Genomic DNA, 18748 nt, shown 5'->3' on the forward strand with positions numbered 1-18748 from the left:
CTCATGTTGTTGATGAGAGCACGTACTCGGATACCAATGAATATCGGGGAAGTTGTTTGCAGACCTTGTTGGACCTGATAATCTTTCTTGGAAAATAAAGCTAAAACGTCTCGGAAATTACCCATTGTCTGCTGTCTGAAGTGATTTTTGTTTACATGCGCTGACGGATTTTTTCGCCTGAATTTGTCTGCATTCGTAAGGTGGGATTTTCAGTGCTCATGGTGCAGGGATTTCACTCTCCATTTCTCTCAGCATGCTCAGCTCATCACAATAATCTTACCGGCAACATTGTCATTGATTTCCACTGCACTGGCGCACTTGGTCATGTGGTTCAGCTTTTTTGAGTGAGAAACACTTTCAAGTTTCATTAACTCATCGTTCATCTCAGATTTTGCTGATTACTAGTTATCAGAAAAAGTGTTCTTCTTCCAGTTGTCACGAATGGCTGGTAAGTATCCACGATTCAGAAGATCGGTTTATCAATGTTTATTCTCGTGGTCATTGGACAGAAATGTGTTTTGTCAATTTTATTAATAAATTAAGAAAGTGGATATTTTGCCGGAGGTAATGACGGCAAACTAACGTTTACTAAAGGTTTGCCGGCGGCAATCCATATCAACAGAGGGCGCTGTACTCTTTAAGATAGGGCTGAATTATAAGATGTATTAAATTCCCACCAAAAGTTGTGAAGCACGTTTGGTGTAGTGGTTAAGCAAAAGCTCTAGTGAGCGGGATGACTCGGGTTCGATCCCGATCCCCGCCACATTTTTAAGTTTTTTTTTTCCCATCCCCAAATAAATAAGAATATTCTTCTTTTATTATTTTAACATGTCTCAAACATTTTATTGCAGAGTATTACATTTTCTTTTTCAGATTTGTGGCTCTGGAGGATTTTTTTTAAAAGGGAAATAAAGTCCGAAATTATAAAATGGTCTGAATCCCATCTTGTGAATACGAGGTTACAACGATAATATTGGCATGGAGCCAGACTAAAATTTGTCACCGGAAAATGTTTAAGTACAAAAAAACAGTAACTGCGCATGTTCAGTGCATATCCGGCAAACTAACGTTTACTAAAGGTTTGCCGTCTCCGGCAAAATATCCACTGCCATAAATTAAGTTTAAGTTGTCACTGTCGGTGTCATTTCGATGTACTGATTGTGTTGTTTAGGACCCTGTACCCATATAAGAGAACGAAAAGACGCTTTTACAAGATACCATGTTGAATTAGCCCGACTGCCCGGCCGTACTATCACAAGCTGTGTAGTACGGCCAGACAGGCGATGCTCCTGTAAATGCTAAAAAGTGATGTAGCGAGCTTGCTACAGATTTCGATCGAGATTATCTTCTCATCCAGGACAGAAATTTCCAAAGTTAGGGTACCTAGTACTTCTAGAATTAGAAGGCTGCTCGTCAGCCTTTTGGCATGCTTCTTTTTCGGGGGTCAGTGCGCTATGGCTTTTGGACATGCACTTTGATAGACGAAATACCTTTGTCTGGAATTCCAATTTCTGAAACACAAATCCATCCAAAAGTTTGTATGCTTGATCCATAACTCTGAAATATTTTAGGACACATTTGGATCATGGGACAATTTTTGGGGTGGAAAATCTGAGGTTTTACTCACCTAGTCCGAGTAACTTGGACCCAACTTATCGCCTTTTTTAACATTTGGACATGGTCTGGCGATAGTAAGGTCCAAGCTAATACCGAGACCTAGACAACACAGTCCCAAAAACCAACATTTTCCAACAAAAAACATCAGATTTCACCTTCAAAACGGCCTCCAAATTACTAGATATGTCACCTGAGGTACAAGTAGACATAGATGATTAAGATGGTTGTACTTAAGTTTACTTACGATCCGGAAAAAAGTGAAATTTTCCGATCAATTCTGAAGACCCCCTCTGCCTAGGTTGTCGTTGTTGTGCTCACGTTCAAAACTGCACGATAATGGCGTCTGACCTCGACCTCATGCAAATGTCGTGACGGCGCGCTTGCGCATAATGCAACGGCAGATTCCCCCGCGTCGCACCGACGACTGTTTCCTGATGTAGAGTGCTGTGTAAGTTCGCGGTACGCCTAGGAGTCGCGCTGGCTAGCCAGGCGCATCAGGAAACAGTCTACATCAGGAAACAGTCGTCGGCGCGGCGCAGGGGAATCTGCCGTGCATGCAGTGCATTATGCGCAAGCGCGCTGTCACGACATTTGCATGAGGTCGAGGTCAGACGCCATTATCATGCAGTTTTGAACGTGAGCACAACAACGACAACCCAGGCAGACATGGCAGAGGGGGTCTTCAGAATTGAACGGAAAATTTCACTTTTTTTCCGGATCGTAAGTAAACTTAAGTACAACCATCTTAATAATCTATGTCTACTTGTACCTCAGGTGACATATCTAGTACTTTGGAGGCCGTTTTGAAGGTGAAATCTGATGTTTTTTGTTGGAAAATGTTGGTTTTTGGGACTGTGTTGTCTAGGTCTCGGTATTAGCTTGGACCTTACTATCGCCAGACCATGTCCAAATGTTAAAAAAGGCGATAAGTTGGGTCCAAGTTACTCGGACTATTACTCACCAGCCTCGCGTCTCCAATCCGACGAATGCATGGGTCATGTTCAAGTGTGTGTTTACGTACGTTGCACATGCGCTGATCTTCACGTGACCTCAGCAGGTCAACTCTATTTTGGGGTCGACCATTGGGGATGGAGGGAGGGATTGTATGCTTTGCATCGCGCAACAGTACATAATATGTACATCATTTTGGCGCGCTGAATACGCTGTGCTGTATTGGTTATGTTGTGCCCATTCTTGAAAATCACGCAATCTTAAGAATGTGCACGCATTCTTAAGAATGAGCGCCCATTCTTAAGAACGAGCACGCGTTCTTAAGAATGAGCGCTCATTCTTAAGATTGGGTGGGAATATCACGTGCACAATTTATGAATTTTGCCCAATCTTAACAAACATTGCACGACATAATTATGTTAAATGAAATGTATAGCGGTTAAAAGGGAAACAGTTTATATAAAGAGGAAAGAAAATGTTCTATGCTTCTGTACTCGTATAACTACGATAATTTGAATCAAATTAAACCTGTTATTATTGCTTTTTTTTCTGCCCACTATGGGAAGTTTTGTAATAACGGAGGACTGGGAACTAGTCTGGGAAGTGCTTTGTTTAGGCTAGACAAGTTACAAGTCCCTGCATGTATCATATGCATGCCACGAAAAAAAAACATGTCCAGAAGCTGCCAAAATTGCTCTTTTGACTAGATAGAATCCAGCTCTGCGACGTAATGGTGGGGTGTGAACAATAAATTGGTGGCAATTTAAATGGGAAATAGCATTAGCACTATGGGATGTCGCAGTATTCATTCTCATTCTTCACATTCTTCATTCTTAGTTCCCCCCCCCCCCCCCCCCCGCTTTTATTATCCCAAAAATCAGAATTCTTTCCACTAGTAATTTTTATTATGTCTCTTATTTTTTCACGGTCCCCCCCCCCCATATCAATACGCCTATACTTATCATATCCACTCTACTTTTCAGCGCCTTGCGTTGCAACGTATAATTATTGAGAATCAGTGAACGAGGATGCAGCTAGACTTGCCAAGCGCAGCCGGTGCTCGGCATCGACAAGACCGTTATCTTGTCGCGCATTCTTAAGAATGTGCGCTCAATCTGGAAGAGTTATTTTTTGCGAAGATTGTGCAAGGATCCAGTTGCACATTCTTAAGAATGTGCATACACATTCTTAAGAATGTGTGATTTTAAAGAATGGGCACAACAGTTACAAGTTGTCAGTTTTGGTGGACTGTTTACTGATGGATCTTTTCATCCCTTTTTGTCAAATTCAAAAACATAACAAAACAGTCTCAACTGCAAAAAAGTTCATGATTAAAACACTTGAGTTTGAAATTGATATGGTTGGAATTAGGAAGTGGCTGTGATCATCTTTTTTTAGCATAAAATCAGTCAAAATAATTTCAACTTGGTTAAACTAAATATTGATGGAGTATGAATGGCCTTGGGCCTGGAGGCCTAAAAGCAAAGCATGTATTGGAAGCAGTGTGATTGATGGATTTTGGCGGACGTGGTCCAGTACTTAGTAAAAGACAGTCTGTGAGTTAGTTAAGGCTGAGTCTTGTAATATTATACATGTAGGTTACCTGCATTGTACCGGTACATGTACATCAGTACACTTCAGCTACCTCCATGATATTATGTTGTGGTGTGTCTTGTTGATTCTTCATCGCCTGTTCAGGTCAGTTGTGCATTGTCTAGTCCGAAAATTTGGGACTCTCAATACTGTGTATGAGAGTCCCAAAACCTAAGGTATTGAAAACATGCAAAACAAGAAAATAGACTGGCACCTAAAACAACCAGTGCAACACAGCTTCAGTGCTGCATCAATCAACCATGCCAAAAGAATTTAAGAAACATATGGCATGAACCGGGAACTAGTCTCAATTTACTACACATTTCTCCATAGTCAAGCCACCAGACTATTGACTGAAGAGGTCAGTCTTTTCAAATACATGTAGTTGGACCATGGTTGGACATGTACCAGTCTAGTCTTTAGCCCCATTTTGAAATTAATTGACTTCCCTCTCATTGCAAAATATTGAAGAAAAGTCTCCTTTAAAAATTGAATTGAGTCTGCAAACTTGGTTGGTGAAATACTGAGGACCTGTTCTATGGCCCAGTGGAATTTTTTGGAGAAATTTGCTGACTAAACTGTAAGTAAAGTGGGCCTGATTTAGTTTTGCACGTTTCAGAGCACTCCAGAGCCCTGTCTGTGCATTGTCATGATTGTTGCATCTGACTCTGAGGGATAATTATGTGTCAGACTACATGTACATGTAGTGGAATAGAGGGTGTACAATGTACAGTGCATTGCTCACGTACATGTTAGACCATGATGTAACAATTAATTAATTAATGCATTCATACCGGTACTTTGTGTGCATGCACACCACAACATGTGGGTACTAGTTACCATTATTCAGGAGGCCTGCTGAATTTTGTTCACTGTTTCTCACTCATGGTACATGTTTTAACGTGTTCACATTTTAAACACAAGGGACTTCACTCAACCTGTTCAGATCATAAATTTTACATTTATAATACGCTGTTTGTGACTCATTTTGGTCCCCTTTTCTGAATTTTTGGCAGATCGCAAACCCAGAATTTGATGATTGATGCTTTGGGTAAAAGTCATGCGGATTAAATGGTTCTACACATTACATACATAAATCATTGGCAAGGGTACCACATGGACCCAATATCATGTACACGTACATGTAGCTGCTATACAGACTTTGCTGAGAGTAGAGAAGTACTTGCTTTAAAACTGGTTAGGCCAAATAAAAAAAAAACATATTTAGCGTCCCCACCCGCTTCCTTCTTGGAGGCCGCCTCCTGTTAAAAAAAAAAAATTTTAATTTTTTTTTTCAAAACACGAAAAAATGATAAGTTTTAAACAGTGACATCAGTTTGGCCTCTTTGTCTGTTCCATCTAGCCCAAATAAAGCTGGTTTGTCATTCCTGAGTCCAAGTGGCGGCCATTTAGAAAAAAAAGCTGGCAGCCATCTTGAAAAATAGCCCGGTCGGGCGGCCATTTCGGAAGGGGGGAAAAAAAAGGGCCACCTCCTTCCTTTTTTTCAAAAAGACAGGACGCTAAACATGTTTTTGTTTTTTTTATTTTGAGTTTGCAAGATGCTTTCGCCATGCTATTTTTGAGTTTCACCTCAATTTTTATTTGTGTTTTCAATTGCTATTTTCGTACATGTAGCAAAATAAAATTTATTTACTTTTGAATGAGACATTGAACAAAAAAAGTCCACTGACCTTTAGTTATTGAATTATATCTTCCCAAAATTTGAATTATTGGCTGCCAGACAATAAGTTGGCTTGAGCAGGGTGGGTTATTTGTACACAAAATGAACGCCCCATTTATAGGGTTGCAGATGCCTAAAATCAGAAAATTTGCTTTTGTTACCAAAAAAACATACAAATTGAAATTTGTTAGGAAAAAAAAGTATCCGTTTTGTGAAGAGCATGAGGTATAAATCTTGAATGTCATGCAATTGATATTGTTTGTGAATGGTGAGCGTTGTTCCAGTCTTGAGCGGATTAGCTATTGCTTCGAGATCAAGATCGAGATTGAGATTAAGATCAAGATCGAGATTAAGATCAAGATTGTTCTTGTGTGAGTTTTGCCAAGCCCATGAATTTGTTCCGCAAAGTTTTGTTCTTCTGCAACTCCATTAAGGATTTCATATTTATGCAAAACTAGGCTGCCCTCCATTCGTTACAAATATTTTTAAAAAAACTAAACCCGGAGGTGGGATTTTGTTGGATATGTATCCAACCAAATCCCACCTCCGGGTTTAGTTTTTTTTGATAGATTCAGGTTGCACAGCCAAACTTCACAATTTTGGATATTGACTGATTTGGGAAGCTCTCACATCAACAAAAAATGCCTAAGGAGTTATGGTAAATGAGATAACTTGAATAACGTTTCTTCTTCTTTTTTTCCCTGTTACTTGTTTTTCTCGTCAGGCAACGAGGAGATTCCACCTCAACAGATGGCACAACGCAAGAGGAAAGCAGTGTAAGTGTATTCATTATAACCTATTGAGATCAGTGCAGGCAAACAAACATTTAAACAAACAAACCTACAATTATCGCTATGAAGAAAAACTCAGTGTAACATTTGATTGAAAGTATTTAATTTGGTGTCCACGTATAGAATTTGTGCTTTGAAACGGGAAGAATGTTAAATGTAATACCAGTCCTTCTGATTTGAGGCGTGCGATCACACCCCCACACCATAGCACACCTAAAAGCTTCCCGAGAAGTGCGAATAATTGCACCCCTGAATTTTCCTGGACCACAGATCACACACCTAGAAAACCACACACCTAGAAAAAACACACACCTAGAAAAATCCAGGAGTGCCTTTTTCCACACGCCTGTGATTTTCAAATCAGAAGGACTGTAATACAGTCATTTCAGTGAACTATTTCACTTTGTATCAAGTAAATGAAAAAATATTAATTAGCCTTTTCTTTAGTACATACATGTACATAACAATTTACTAAAATGTATATTGTAATCGGTAAAAAAAAATGAGTACATGAATTTTTGTTTAGACAAATATGTTAAAACATTGGAAAATGCCCACTGCTCTGCTATAATTTCCCCCCACTGTAAATTGAGTATTGCATGTAGTCAGAAATGTAATGCCTTTAGTGAAGACATTTAAAAAGACATGTGCTTGTAATATTAACTTCAAAGTTTATATAATTTTTGTGTGCCTAGCTGTTCTTGAAAATTTCAATATAAATGTCCATGTATATTTGTACATGATTATTCTTTATTACATGTAGCTTGCACTCTAATTTCTAAAAATAGAAAATCAATTGATTACATGAATAAAAAAATTTTTTGAAAGAAAGTGTGCATTATTATAATTACATTATGATTGTGAAGTCTTTGACGGTAAGTAAAATGTACACACAATTGTTCAGATTGCATTGTACACAAGATGCTTGCTCTTGTTATAAAAGGCAAGGGGCAGGGGGCTGTACAAAGGAAATATAATCAAGCACATGTACATGTGCCTCCTAGGGGATATGCGCGTGTCGTGACCGGCCATTTCTCTCCTGACCATGATGAGAGAGCGAACAGAGAGCGTACACCAGTCACGTACTTGATTGAATTAAGGGATAGGGGAGGGGAGGGGGGGGGGGAGTTCATCGAATAGAGCTGTATTCATCTCTGTGTCAAACCCGTGGCCAGATGCAATGTATTGTTGATACAATTTCAAAGGCCAAATAATTAGGATTTTTCCTGCATATTGAGATTCAGTAGACCATATATTTTACTGAACTTCATTCGTGTTTTCCTCTCCTTTTTTTAGTTTTTATACCTTCAATATTTACTTTTTTTATGAAAAGTGTTTTTTTAACTGCTAGAAGATCATACAGTATACATGTAGTATTAAATCTGCTGTAGGTTTTTGAAATCACACACAAAATAAATAATTGGGAAGTCTATAAAAATTGCACCAGGCAAGTAATTAGATGTCTGTTGCCATGGCTACATTGACATCAACACATTTGATTTAATTTAATTTTTGTTTTTTTTATTAAGAAGTTAGATCTTTACCTTTACTTCCTCTCTTGGGAGACTGTGAGTGTGAGAAGGGCAAGTTTTAGTTTTGCTTTGAAATACTATCCTCTAAATACGGGTATTGAGTTTTTATTAAAGGGAATTAATTAAAACCTAAGAGTATAAAACTTAGGAATATAAATTTGTGGCATGTACATGTATGTACTTGCAAAATCGAGAAAAATGCTAAAAAGTTACGAGTGGGTGATTTTTTTAAAGACACCATTCAAGACACATGAAAAAAAAGGACTTCAAATTATTTTTGATTTATTGGGTGGGTATATTGATTACATTGTAACCGCCCTTGAAGAAAAATGCAGTAATGCATCACAAATTTAGAAACTCATTCATAGGGGCCTACGATGTCAGATGTAAAACAGGAACAGGAAAAAAAGTGGACCCTCAATATATGGAATGACCGAAATTTAAATGCGTGTACAGTGACACAGTAGATCAAAGCAGAGGTTCCTCCTCTAACGTAATGGACGCTTTACCGCTGCGCGCTTTACCTTTACCGAGTTGATGCAATCTTATGCAGGCCGCGCATGTATTTAAGGGGTTTTAGCTGTAAGCGATACACGTTGCTCAAGTGCTTATATTGTGTTTGATACGACCCGGTCGGACATGTTCTGAACACTGTTTGAGCTTCACCCCTTGCATACGGTAAATCGTGGAGCTATATTTCAGCAGGGAAGGACACATACAAAATGTACATGTACAGTACATGTGGACTGATCCTGCTGTGTGCGCAAATACCCAGGGGCTAGCCTGTTTGTTTTGCTGGGTCAGGTTTTTTTGTGTACATGTACATATGCATGTCATGACCCCTTCCCTTTGTTTACACTGAAATTAACACCTGTTAGTTTAATCACCTGTAAATAGTTGGTACATGTATGCTTGCATGTGGTTTATTTACATGTAGCAACAGCCACAGTTTACATGTAAATAAAAAAAATCAGATATTAATGAAACTTGCAGAAACTATGAAAATACAAAAAAAAATTCACATGTATGGAGGACGGCTACACTTGTTTACATGGCATCCGAATGTTGATTACACCTGTGAACTTGCACAGAAAACGTCAAAAGGACACTTAAGTTTGATTGCCTAGGCTGTATTTCATTGGACATGCATGTGGGATTGTAATTTATGGCATCTATATTCCAGCCTTTGATTTTGAGGTTTTTGTCACGTAGAAAGAAAATTACATGTAAATAAAAATATAAAAACGTTGAAAAAATACATGTACGGAAACTAAATGGTCAGTCTAATTTTTGTTACCCAAAACACAGCATTTACTGTTGTTGGCTGTTCATGTATACATGTACATAATTTGTTTTTCCTTCAAAAATTGATGTAATTGTTTTGTGTTTCTTCCTTTAGCTCAGAAGATGGGGATGATGAGGACACAAGCCCCAGCAAGTTCTCCAGGTGAGCGTTCAAGAAATAATAATTTATAAATCCTTTGTTCCTAAGGCAGTATCCACGATGTTTTGTAACTTTTACGCTGTGAGTTCCTGTTGGCAAAAATGGGCTGCGTCACGCGGCCTGTAAGATTCTCCTCGTCTTCAAAACAATCCATGGGCCCTTACCAGGAGCACGTTTTGGCGGCCCTTGAACTGGAACATGTTTCTGGCGTCACAGCCGTGACCTGAAACATGTTTCCTATGCACCGCGAAAACGACTGACCGGAAAATTGTTCATGACGTCATGTTACTGCCTACATGACTGCACACAACCCCCAAAAAAATCACGCGGCGACCGGACATGATTAACAATAACATTCAAAGCAAAAGTGGGAGTTTTTTTATAGCGTTTCTCTAAAGTTCTAAAAAGAGTAGGCCTGATCTTCTGTATCAACTTTCGTACCAATTGAAGGTAAAAACCCACTGTTTAAACCCCATTTATGGTAAAAAGTAACGTCGTCTGCTAAGCTTGTTTACCTTTCCGTCATCTTGAAACATAAGTGAACCGACCGGAAACTTCGGTTCAACTTTGGTCGAAACAATGACGTCATTTCAGTGTAACCGAAGCGCCAAAACGGCCGCGAACCAGAAACATGTTTACGGTCACAGCGCAAAAACGTGCCCCAGATTACATGTCAGATCTCATCCAGCAGTATCCAAATTATATGGCTACGGCTAGAAATCACACACGAGTCTATGGCAAGTGGCTGCAGCGGCTTTCATAGGCGCGTGCAGTTTCCAGTCGCAGCCAAGTAATTCGGACAAGGCCTAATACTCTCTGGCTTACAATTGTGGACTTGTGGCCATTTCTTCTTTTTGTCAAAAGAGGGCGCTGTTGTAAAGAAATCTGCCACACATGGATGTCTTAAACCTAGGTATATATAACTATTACGTTGCGAAAATAGGTGTGTCACGCAGCCTGTAATGCTGTGTTCCATGCCTCGCGAACGTCCTGTGGCTTTGAATCATGTGCATACGTACACGTGTAAGTACAGTGTACATGAGTGATAATTTATGCAAAATTGTGATCGCACATTACTATTTTAAATAATGCGCGTAATGCGGGCGCGAACGCCCTCCTGCGCATTCACGTCACGCCCATGGTGAGCGTTCGCGTAATTGACATAATTCTATACGTGCAGCATTTTGCTAACAGTTTGAGAGCAAATGTCATGTCTAGGTTTATAAGATGTCTATGCTGCCACTTTGCAGTGAGTGCAAATCTTTAGGACATACATGTATGCATACAACTTTTCTTGAAACTATTTCAAAAATACAGGTAGGTACTTCTTTCAAGTACATAAAGTACATTAGAGTGCATAAAGAGAATCACATAGAAGTTGTGATGGAGGATTTAGTAGACTTAGCAATGTGGAAAAAACCAGAAAAACATAGTAACGATGTCGCTAGAATACAATGAAAAAATAGATTTGGTGTTGTAAGCCTCAGAAAAGTCCAGTTCTTGGTCGTTTTCTGGAACGAATGTTGATCTTGGTATTTAGTATTTAGCACCGATGCTTGCTACTTCTTTTTCTCTCAAAAGTTGCATGCTTCTACCTGTAAATGAATGTCATCGTGTTCATATCCTATAAAAAAAAATTACGCCACGGACAATGATACCTGTATCTACAATGTAGAAGTCTTGGGGAAATGGGGGAAATGTCTGGATTTTGTAAAAGATGAGGTTTTGATTGTTATTGTTTATTTTTTATTTGTGGTAGATCTCACAGTTGCATGAAAAAGCATGTCTCCCTTCCTTAAAAAAAAAATTTAAAAAAAAAAAATAAAAAAAATAAATAAAAAAAATAAGAAATTGAAATAGCTGCATGCTCCAGCCCAAAAGCAGCCAGGGACATTTTTTGGCCAAGTCTCCCGTCTTTCTTTCCCCCACAGAAATGACGAGGATAAACCAGACAAAGAGAGGTTTGCAAGGTAAATATCCTGACAAGCACGCACTCTCAGAAATGACTCTTTTGATTTGACTGGAAGGTTCTAATGCAGTGCTGAGCTATTGGCATTTGTTTGGGCTTGCATATATCAAAACTAAACTAGGTCTAAGCATGAGGAAAAACCCACTGTTTTGTGTAGCAGCCTTTTTGCTTTTGAAAGCATTGTTTTCATTTGCTTACTACATGTATGTGCATGTCAACCAAAAGGATGTTCAGCTATAATTAGGGGATAGAAGTGTGATGGTGAAGTTATAAACGTACATAAACTAAAGGTACATGTACATACATGTACATGAACATGACATGTACATGTACATGTACATGAACATGTACATGTACATGACATGTACATGTACATGTACATATACATGTCATGTACATGTACAAATGTACATGTACATGTACATGTAAAGAAGATCATTTGCATTTGTCCTAATTACGTGAAATAGGCCTTACTCACAAGCCGGCCATATTAAATTGAAAGCGACATAAAATCTTCAAATGGATTGCATGAACACTACCGTATGCAGACCTTGAATAGGATATTAAATAAGACTAGAATTCTGATTTTTTTTTGTAGACTGTGTCAAAATACTGTTTAAGATGGATACCATGTGTGGTGCAGATCTTTGTAGCCTAGTACACACGCAGGGATTTTCGTTGACAAAATGCAAATCATGGTATTGTTAGACATGTTATTGGTATGCAGGTAAAATGACGGGGTACTCTACCCTACATGTCCTGGTACAGGTATGTGTCGATAAAACGGTTCCCTTCACATCCCCATTGTGAGGCTGATAACCTGTTGATTCACATACACGTACAGTGGAACGTAGCTATACCGAACACCACTATTATACTGAACATTCGGCTATACCGAACATCATCCTTGGCTCCCGGTTTTAATGTACAAAACGTACCGAACATTGTTGCTGAAAAAAGTCAACAGATTAACAAAAAAATCTACTGATTGTACACGCATTAAACACTATTTGGGCCACTTTTAATTCCCGAACATGACGACCCAGAGTTACATCAAGTTTGAATGTTGAACAGTGATAGATGGCTATTATTTTCCAAGAGAATAGAAGGGGAAACCATCCGTTGCTAAAGTATCGTGACGACTCCTCGCGGGATGTGGAAAATTCCACTATTGGTCGGTACCGGCGGTTCAAAATCGCTATACTGCACGATCGTTATTACGAACACTTTCTGTGGATCCAACGATGTTTGTTATAGCGGCTTTCCACTGTACTACACATTTGCATATACCATGCAAATTAAACTTGAGGCTAGTCTGTGTTTTTGCAGCCCTATGAGTTAAAGGAGCATTGACTGCAGATGTATGATCTGTGCACAAAAAAATGTGGTAAATTCAGAGTGATATCACTGTGGTAATATTAATCCTCCTGTTGTTTGATCAGTCACAGTCAGTCAGAAATTCAATTCATTTAAATACACAGGCTAGTCACCAACAGTGGGATCGTACATTGTACACAATGTATGTCAGATTCCATTAACAGACAAAAGCAGGTGGTAACTGGCAGGTACAGCTGGCATACAAATGTATGTACATTTGTACGCCAGCTGTACCTGCCAGTATGTACATTCCCTGGAACATGTACATCAATTTCCAACAGTCACTGTGTGAAGCATAGCTGTGTGAAGTTTAATAAACAGTCAAAGCCAGTCAATCCTGCTTTAAGTAGGAACTACATGTACATTGTGTTGGAAGGGAGCACTGAACTTCTTAAAACAGTCAATCAAGTGATTTTGACTACTACATGTAGGATGGATTTGTTGAATTTGCCAGCTGGAGAGGGAGGGTTACAGCCTTTTATTTGTGCTCAAGGGATAGTGCAGTACTTTTTTTGTAGGCATCCACATTTCATCTTTGGCAGCCTATCTATGCATGTGTGCAGAGTAGTGCTCAGCCGCTGTGCCATTAGAAAAGTACTGATTTTGTTTTATCTGCATGCAATCTCTTACTTTGGGCAGCTATCTTTTACGCAGACATGGCAGATGTTGTTTTGTTGGTTTGCTAACTGCATACAAGTACATAGGCGATACATTTTTCTTTTTTTTCTAAGGGTCAAGGTTTATTGGCTCGGTACATATGTACCGGTACATGTACATTTAAAATGCAGGCACATCATGATTAGCTTGCACATTTATACTACATGTACTAACTAGGGCATAAGGACAGGAGTTATCATTATTTTATTCCTGATGCATGTTTAATTGTTATAGCACGTACATGTAGTTAGTTGCTGTTGATTGGCTGCATGATTAAGTCATGGTATAAAGTAAATGAAAAAAACACCCAAAACCAACAAAAGTTTGTCAGTCAAATTTGCTCTGGTTTGTGATACTTAAGAGACTAATGTTTGAAATATAAAACGAGTGAATTTCTACCTTTACAATTACATATCTTGTTTTCTTTCATAGCATTTAATTACATGTACGTTGTGTCTCACAAAGGTGAAATAAAGGTTTAATTTTACATTCATATCTTGTCACTTTGTAAAACCTAATGTAGGTGAACGGTTAAAAAAAAAACAGATTACATTTTTGAAGGGTAAAAATGACTTGTAAACAATTGTGCATCTTGTCATGCCTTGGTGCGCATGGGCCTTGTTCATGTTGTTGGCATGGTTGGGGCTTATACTGTCGCTAAGTTTTTTTTGGATTCTCTCCTTCATTTGCACGATTAGATAATTAATTTTGTAATCCACACAAATGATTATAGTTTTCCAGCCCAACCAATAAGATCACACAGAGAGAAGCATTGTCATTACGATAAATGAAATCTTGTTTAACCTTTTAAAGGTATATATATACAACAATTACTTTCGCTGTATTTTTCTGAAATGGATGGATTTGGGGGTCAGAATTTTATAGCAAATATTGTTACACAGAGCTGTTTAAAATTTTGTGTTCATTGATGCCGGAAAAACCATGAAAAAAAATGTTGTTCTTGTATTCTGGTTCCCTGACATACCGTAGATGTCGGTGAATGGTCAGGTCAGGGAACCAGACTAGCTGGCTTGCACTCGTTCATGGATGTGTAACCAATTGCAAACAAAATGTGGACTAGTACATTTGGTAAATTGGGGACAGTATTTGGGGAAAAAAGTCACTTTTTTCCAAAGATGGTCGGCTGACCATCGTTGGAAATTGATACAAAAATTTGACTTTTCTTGAAAATGACAGCACTACAGGTGTCACGCGTTCACAGGATGCTTGAGACTATTACATGGGTATACAGTCAAGTAAGGTGTTTCATAATAATTGGATAGTTTTAGTTTTTGATGTTTGCAAATGATGTACTACCTTTAATTTTAAGTCCTTTTTGGTTGTCTGTCCTGGCTGAGTGAGGACAGGTCTCCCAGTCTAAACAGCCTTTCAAGCGAAATGAATCAATCATGAGGCAGACAGCAGTCGTGTTAGGTTGGCAAGTGCTCACTTAAAAGCCTGGACAGATTGGTGCTAACCTGGCTGTCTGCCATTTAATGGAAATCTAAAGAGCCTCTCTGCATATGGACGGACTCATGTTGATGGACACCTGAGACTTGCATACATGTGTGTACAGTCGAATCTCGTTAGTACAAACTCTGTTAATACAAATTTTTGGTTATAACAAACATAAAGCCTTAGTCCCGACTGTGCATTTATGTGCACAATGAATGGGACTGATGTTCCTCTTAATACAAAATTCTGATTATAACAAACAATTTGGCTAGGTCCGAACGAGTTTGTATTAACAAGACTCGACTGTACATGCATATTGGGTATTTTATTAGGTCATATCTGTGGTGTTCAGCCATGGGTCTTAAACGTATTAGCACCTGTATTACATTGTATTACATTGTGTTAATTCACTGAGGAAACAATAAAACCTTAGTCAGTGCTTTGGCGGTTTCCACACTACAGTGAGTGCTAATAGGGTGGTTTCGGGCAACAGTGACTAAAGGGTTAAAACACAGCTGGTCGAATGTGCCCGCAACAATTTGGTACATGGCATGCTGACAATGATGTCACCATTAGCAATTTAGCAACCCAACCCCCCCAATTTGTTTTTTTTTTAAATTGTGAGTTCAATGAAACCTCAAATTAAATGCTTCCCATTCCCACTCCCAGTCCACCCCAATCCAATCCCAAGCCCAGCCCAGTCCACCCCAGCCCACCCAACCCTACCTCACACCATCCCACCCAACTCTACCCAACCCCCAAACATGGCAGGAGGATTTTGAAGGATGAAGGAAGGCCGGTATAGAGAGCATTGCCACTTTTACTTTTACATGGGGCACCATGCCCCTTTGACAGGTTAAGTGTAAGTGATGTACCATTGGTGCACTGCCCAGTGGAGGATTTTGGTGGATTTCGGAAGATTACCGGCAAAAACTATGGAGAATGCAGTCTTAATACAGGAAGTGGTTCTGTGTAACCCCTATTACAGAGAGAACCACAGCGAGATCGAGCGACGCCGGCGGAACAAAATGACGGCCTACATAACGGAGCTTTCGGATATGGTACCTACCTGTAGCGCCCTCGCTCGCAAGCCCGACAAGCTCACCATCCTGCGGATGGCGGTCTCGCACATGAAGTCATTGCGAGGTGAGGTCCTTGTTGTTTTCAGTGTTTACCGTACATGTACTTAATCAAAAAGCAGAACATGTATTTTTATCATATACAAACACGGTATTACCTTTTTAAAATTAACTTTTTTATGTAAATCACATGCAATTCAGCTGTGGCTGCTATTCGTGATTTGTTAATAAACTATGTTGAATTGAAATGAATTGAATTGAAAATAGGCAGGGTTCCCAGCCACTCGGGAAATCTGGGAAAACCTTGAAATTGAGTTTCCATTTTTCCAGTCATGCAATTTGGAAAACACACAAACAAAATTAGGGAAAACTCAAGGAATTTGAGGGTGACCCAGTAGGGAAAGTTTTTGCCAGTTTGGCGTGTACATGTACATGTGCGTCTTGCGCCATGTGTCCAAGTTGTGTTCATTGACTGACTGGCTATAGTGGCTTTTTAGTGTTTATGCAGTGTGAATATTACGCACCTCTCCAGAAAATAACAGTTGTATGCTAAAGTGTAACTCTAATTTAATAGGACTCTAAAACACACACTTGTTCACTAAAAGGCCAAACGGAAGTAGCATTAATGGTGCATTATTTTAAGCCCTGTACATGTCTACTTAACCACAAGGCCAGATGGGCTGAAACTTTGTAGGTACATAGACAGGGATGTGTTATACATGTAGGTGAAAATTGAAAACGTTTCTCATGGAATTTTTGAAACTTCTAAGGGAAATATCAGGGACAACTCAGAGTATTTTGTTTTCATACATGTCATAATTCTGATAGACTTCAGACAAGAGCAGTTTCAGATGCTCTGCACACTGCTACAGCTACCGGTATATAGTTACACCCTAATGTCTTGTACATGTACATGATAGAAAAGTTTCATTGAAAATAATTTCTTCAAAGGAACGGGCAACACTAGCACAGCAGGCACCTACAAGCCATCCTTCCTAACAGATCAAGAGTTGAAACATCTCATTCTAGAGGTAAGGCATCGTTAATGCTCTGTTAAAAATATGTGAAAATTCAAGTCAAGTCAGTTACAAGTCATGTCATAAGCTATTCAAATGAACTGTGGTTCATCCCTGGCTACTTATGCTTATACTTGTGATTTCTTGTGATTTGACTTGTGATTGATTAGTGATTGGACTTGAGATGGACTCGTGCTTTGACCTGTGATTTGACTTGTGACAGACTTGTGATTTGAACTTTGATGTACTCTTGATTTGACTTGTGATGGACTTGTGATGGACTCGTGATTTGACTTACAATGGACTTGTGACTTGACTTGTTGTGGACTTGTGATTTAACATGGTGATGGACTTGTGATTGACACATGATTGACTAGTGCTTGGACTTGAGATGGACTCATGCTTTGACTTGTGTTTTGACGTGTGATTTGGCTTGTGACTGACTTATAATTTGAACTGTGATGTACTCATGATTTGACTTTTGAGGGACTTGTGACTTATGATGGACTTGTGATTTGACTTACGATGGACTTGTGATTTGACTTGTTGTGGACTTATGATTTATCCTGTGATGTACTCGTGATTTGACTTTTGAGGGACTTGTGACTTATGATGGACTTGTCATTTGACTTACGATGGACTTGTGATTTGACTCGTGATGGTCTCGTGATTTGACTTATGATGGACTTGTGATTTGACTTACGATGGACTTGTGATTTGACTGTGATGGACTCATGATTTGACTTGTGGTGGACTTGTGATTTGACTTGTGATTTGACTTGTGATTTGACTTGTGATTTGACTTGTGATTTGACTTGTGGTGGACTTGTGATTTGACTGTGATGGACTTGTGATTTGACTTGTGATTTGACTTGTGATTTGACTTGTGATGGACTCAACTGTAAAGAAAAGAAAAATTGTATTGGAGAATAAGATACCCATAATGGTCCATGTGTGTGTTATTCTTCACATTTTTGTAGGCAGCAGATGGATTCCTGTTTGTAGTGTCATGTGACAGTGGCCGGGTCATCTACACATCCGATTCTGTCCTTCCAGTCTTGAACCAAACGCAGGTACAAATCCTAATTTCCTTTTGAGAAGCGGTATTTAATTTTTTCACATGTCCATGCCAATGCAATGTGGATTTTGTGTTCAGTGTCTCAGTCAAAAGTGAATTAGTGTTGTACTGATTTTAAAGATAAACAAAGAAATTGACTGGAGCAGGTTTGAACCTGTGACCTCCAAGTAAGCCATTTGCGAGTTAAATTTGAATAAAATCTGGAACGCTGACTTAATCCAATGCTTTGCGCGTTTTAACTTTGCATTCTCCCGACCAAAGAGACTGTTACTATATCATGTGATTCGGGGCAAGCCTTATGCTAGCACCCCCCAGCTCCGGCATGGTCTGGTGTCTTTGTGCCATTCTCACCCATTGTGAACAATGTATTGGTGCTGAGCGTCTGTTAGGTAACTATGCAAGGGCTTGCCCCAAATCATGTGATTAGCAACAGTGCCTTTGGTCTGGGGAATTCAAAGTTAAAATGTGCCAAGCATTCTGAGCAAGTCAGTGTACCAGATCTTTTTTT

The 18748-nt window shown here is 39.1% G+C and overlaps 1 protein-coding gene across 3 annotated transcripts in view; it reads left to right on the forward strand.

The window, feature by feature from the left end:
* The window catches only part of LOC119744730 (aryl hydrocarbon receptor nuclear translocator 2-like), a 37415-nt gene that overhangs the window by 10310 nt on the left and 8357 nt on the right, over positions 1-18748 (forward strand). Inside the window, exons 1-6 of one of the 3 annotated variants that reach the window (XM_038220811.1) lie at positions 12-448; positions 6567-6618; positions 9565-9612; positions 16056-16213; positions 17098-17177; positions 18143-18235. In XM_038220811.1, coding sequence (XP_038076739.1) covers positions 442-448; positions 6567-6618; positions 9565-9612; positions 16056-16213; positions 17098-17177; positions 18143-18235 — 438 coding nt within the window. In that variant the 5' untranslated portion in view covers positions 12-441. Of the gene's footprint in view, positions 1-11; positions 449-6566; positions 6619-9564; positions 9613-16055; positions 16214-17097; positions 17178-18142; positions 18236-18748 lie in introns of those variants that run through there. The other 2 variants (XM_038220812.1, XM_038220810.1) reach the window with 2 other exon arrangements.

The sequence above is a fragment of the Patiria miniata genome, unplaced genomic scaffold, assembly GCF_015706575.1.
Source record: "Patiria miniata isolate m_02_andy unplaced genomic scaffold, ASM1570657v1 HiC_scaffold_7, whole genome shotgun sequence".
Taxonomy (NCBI): Eukaryota; Metazoa; Echinodermata; class Asteroidea; order Valvatida; family Asterinidae; genus Patiria; species Patiria miniata.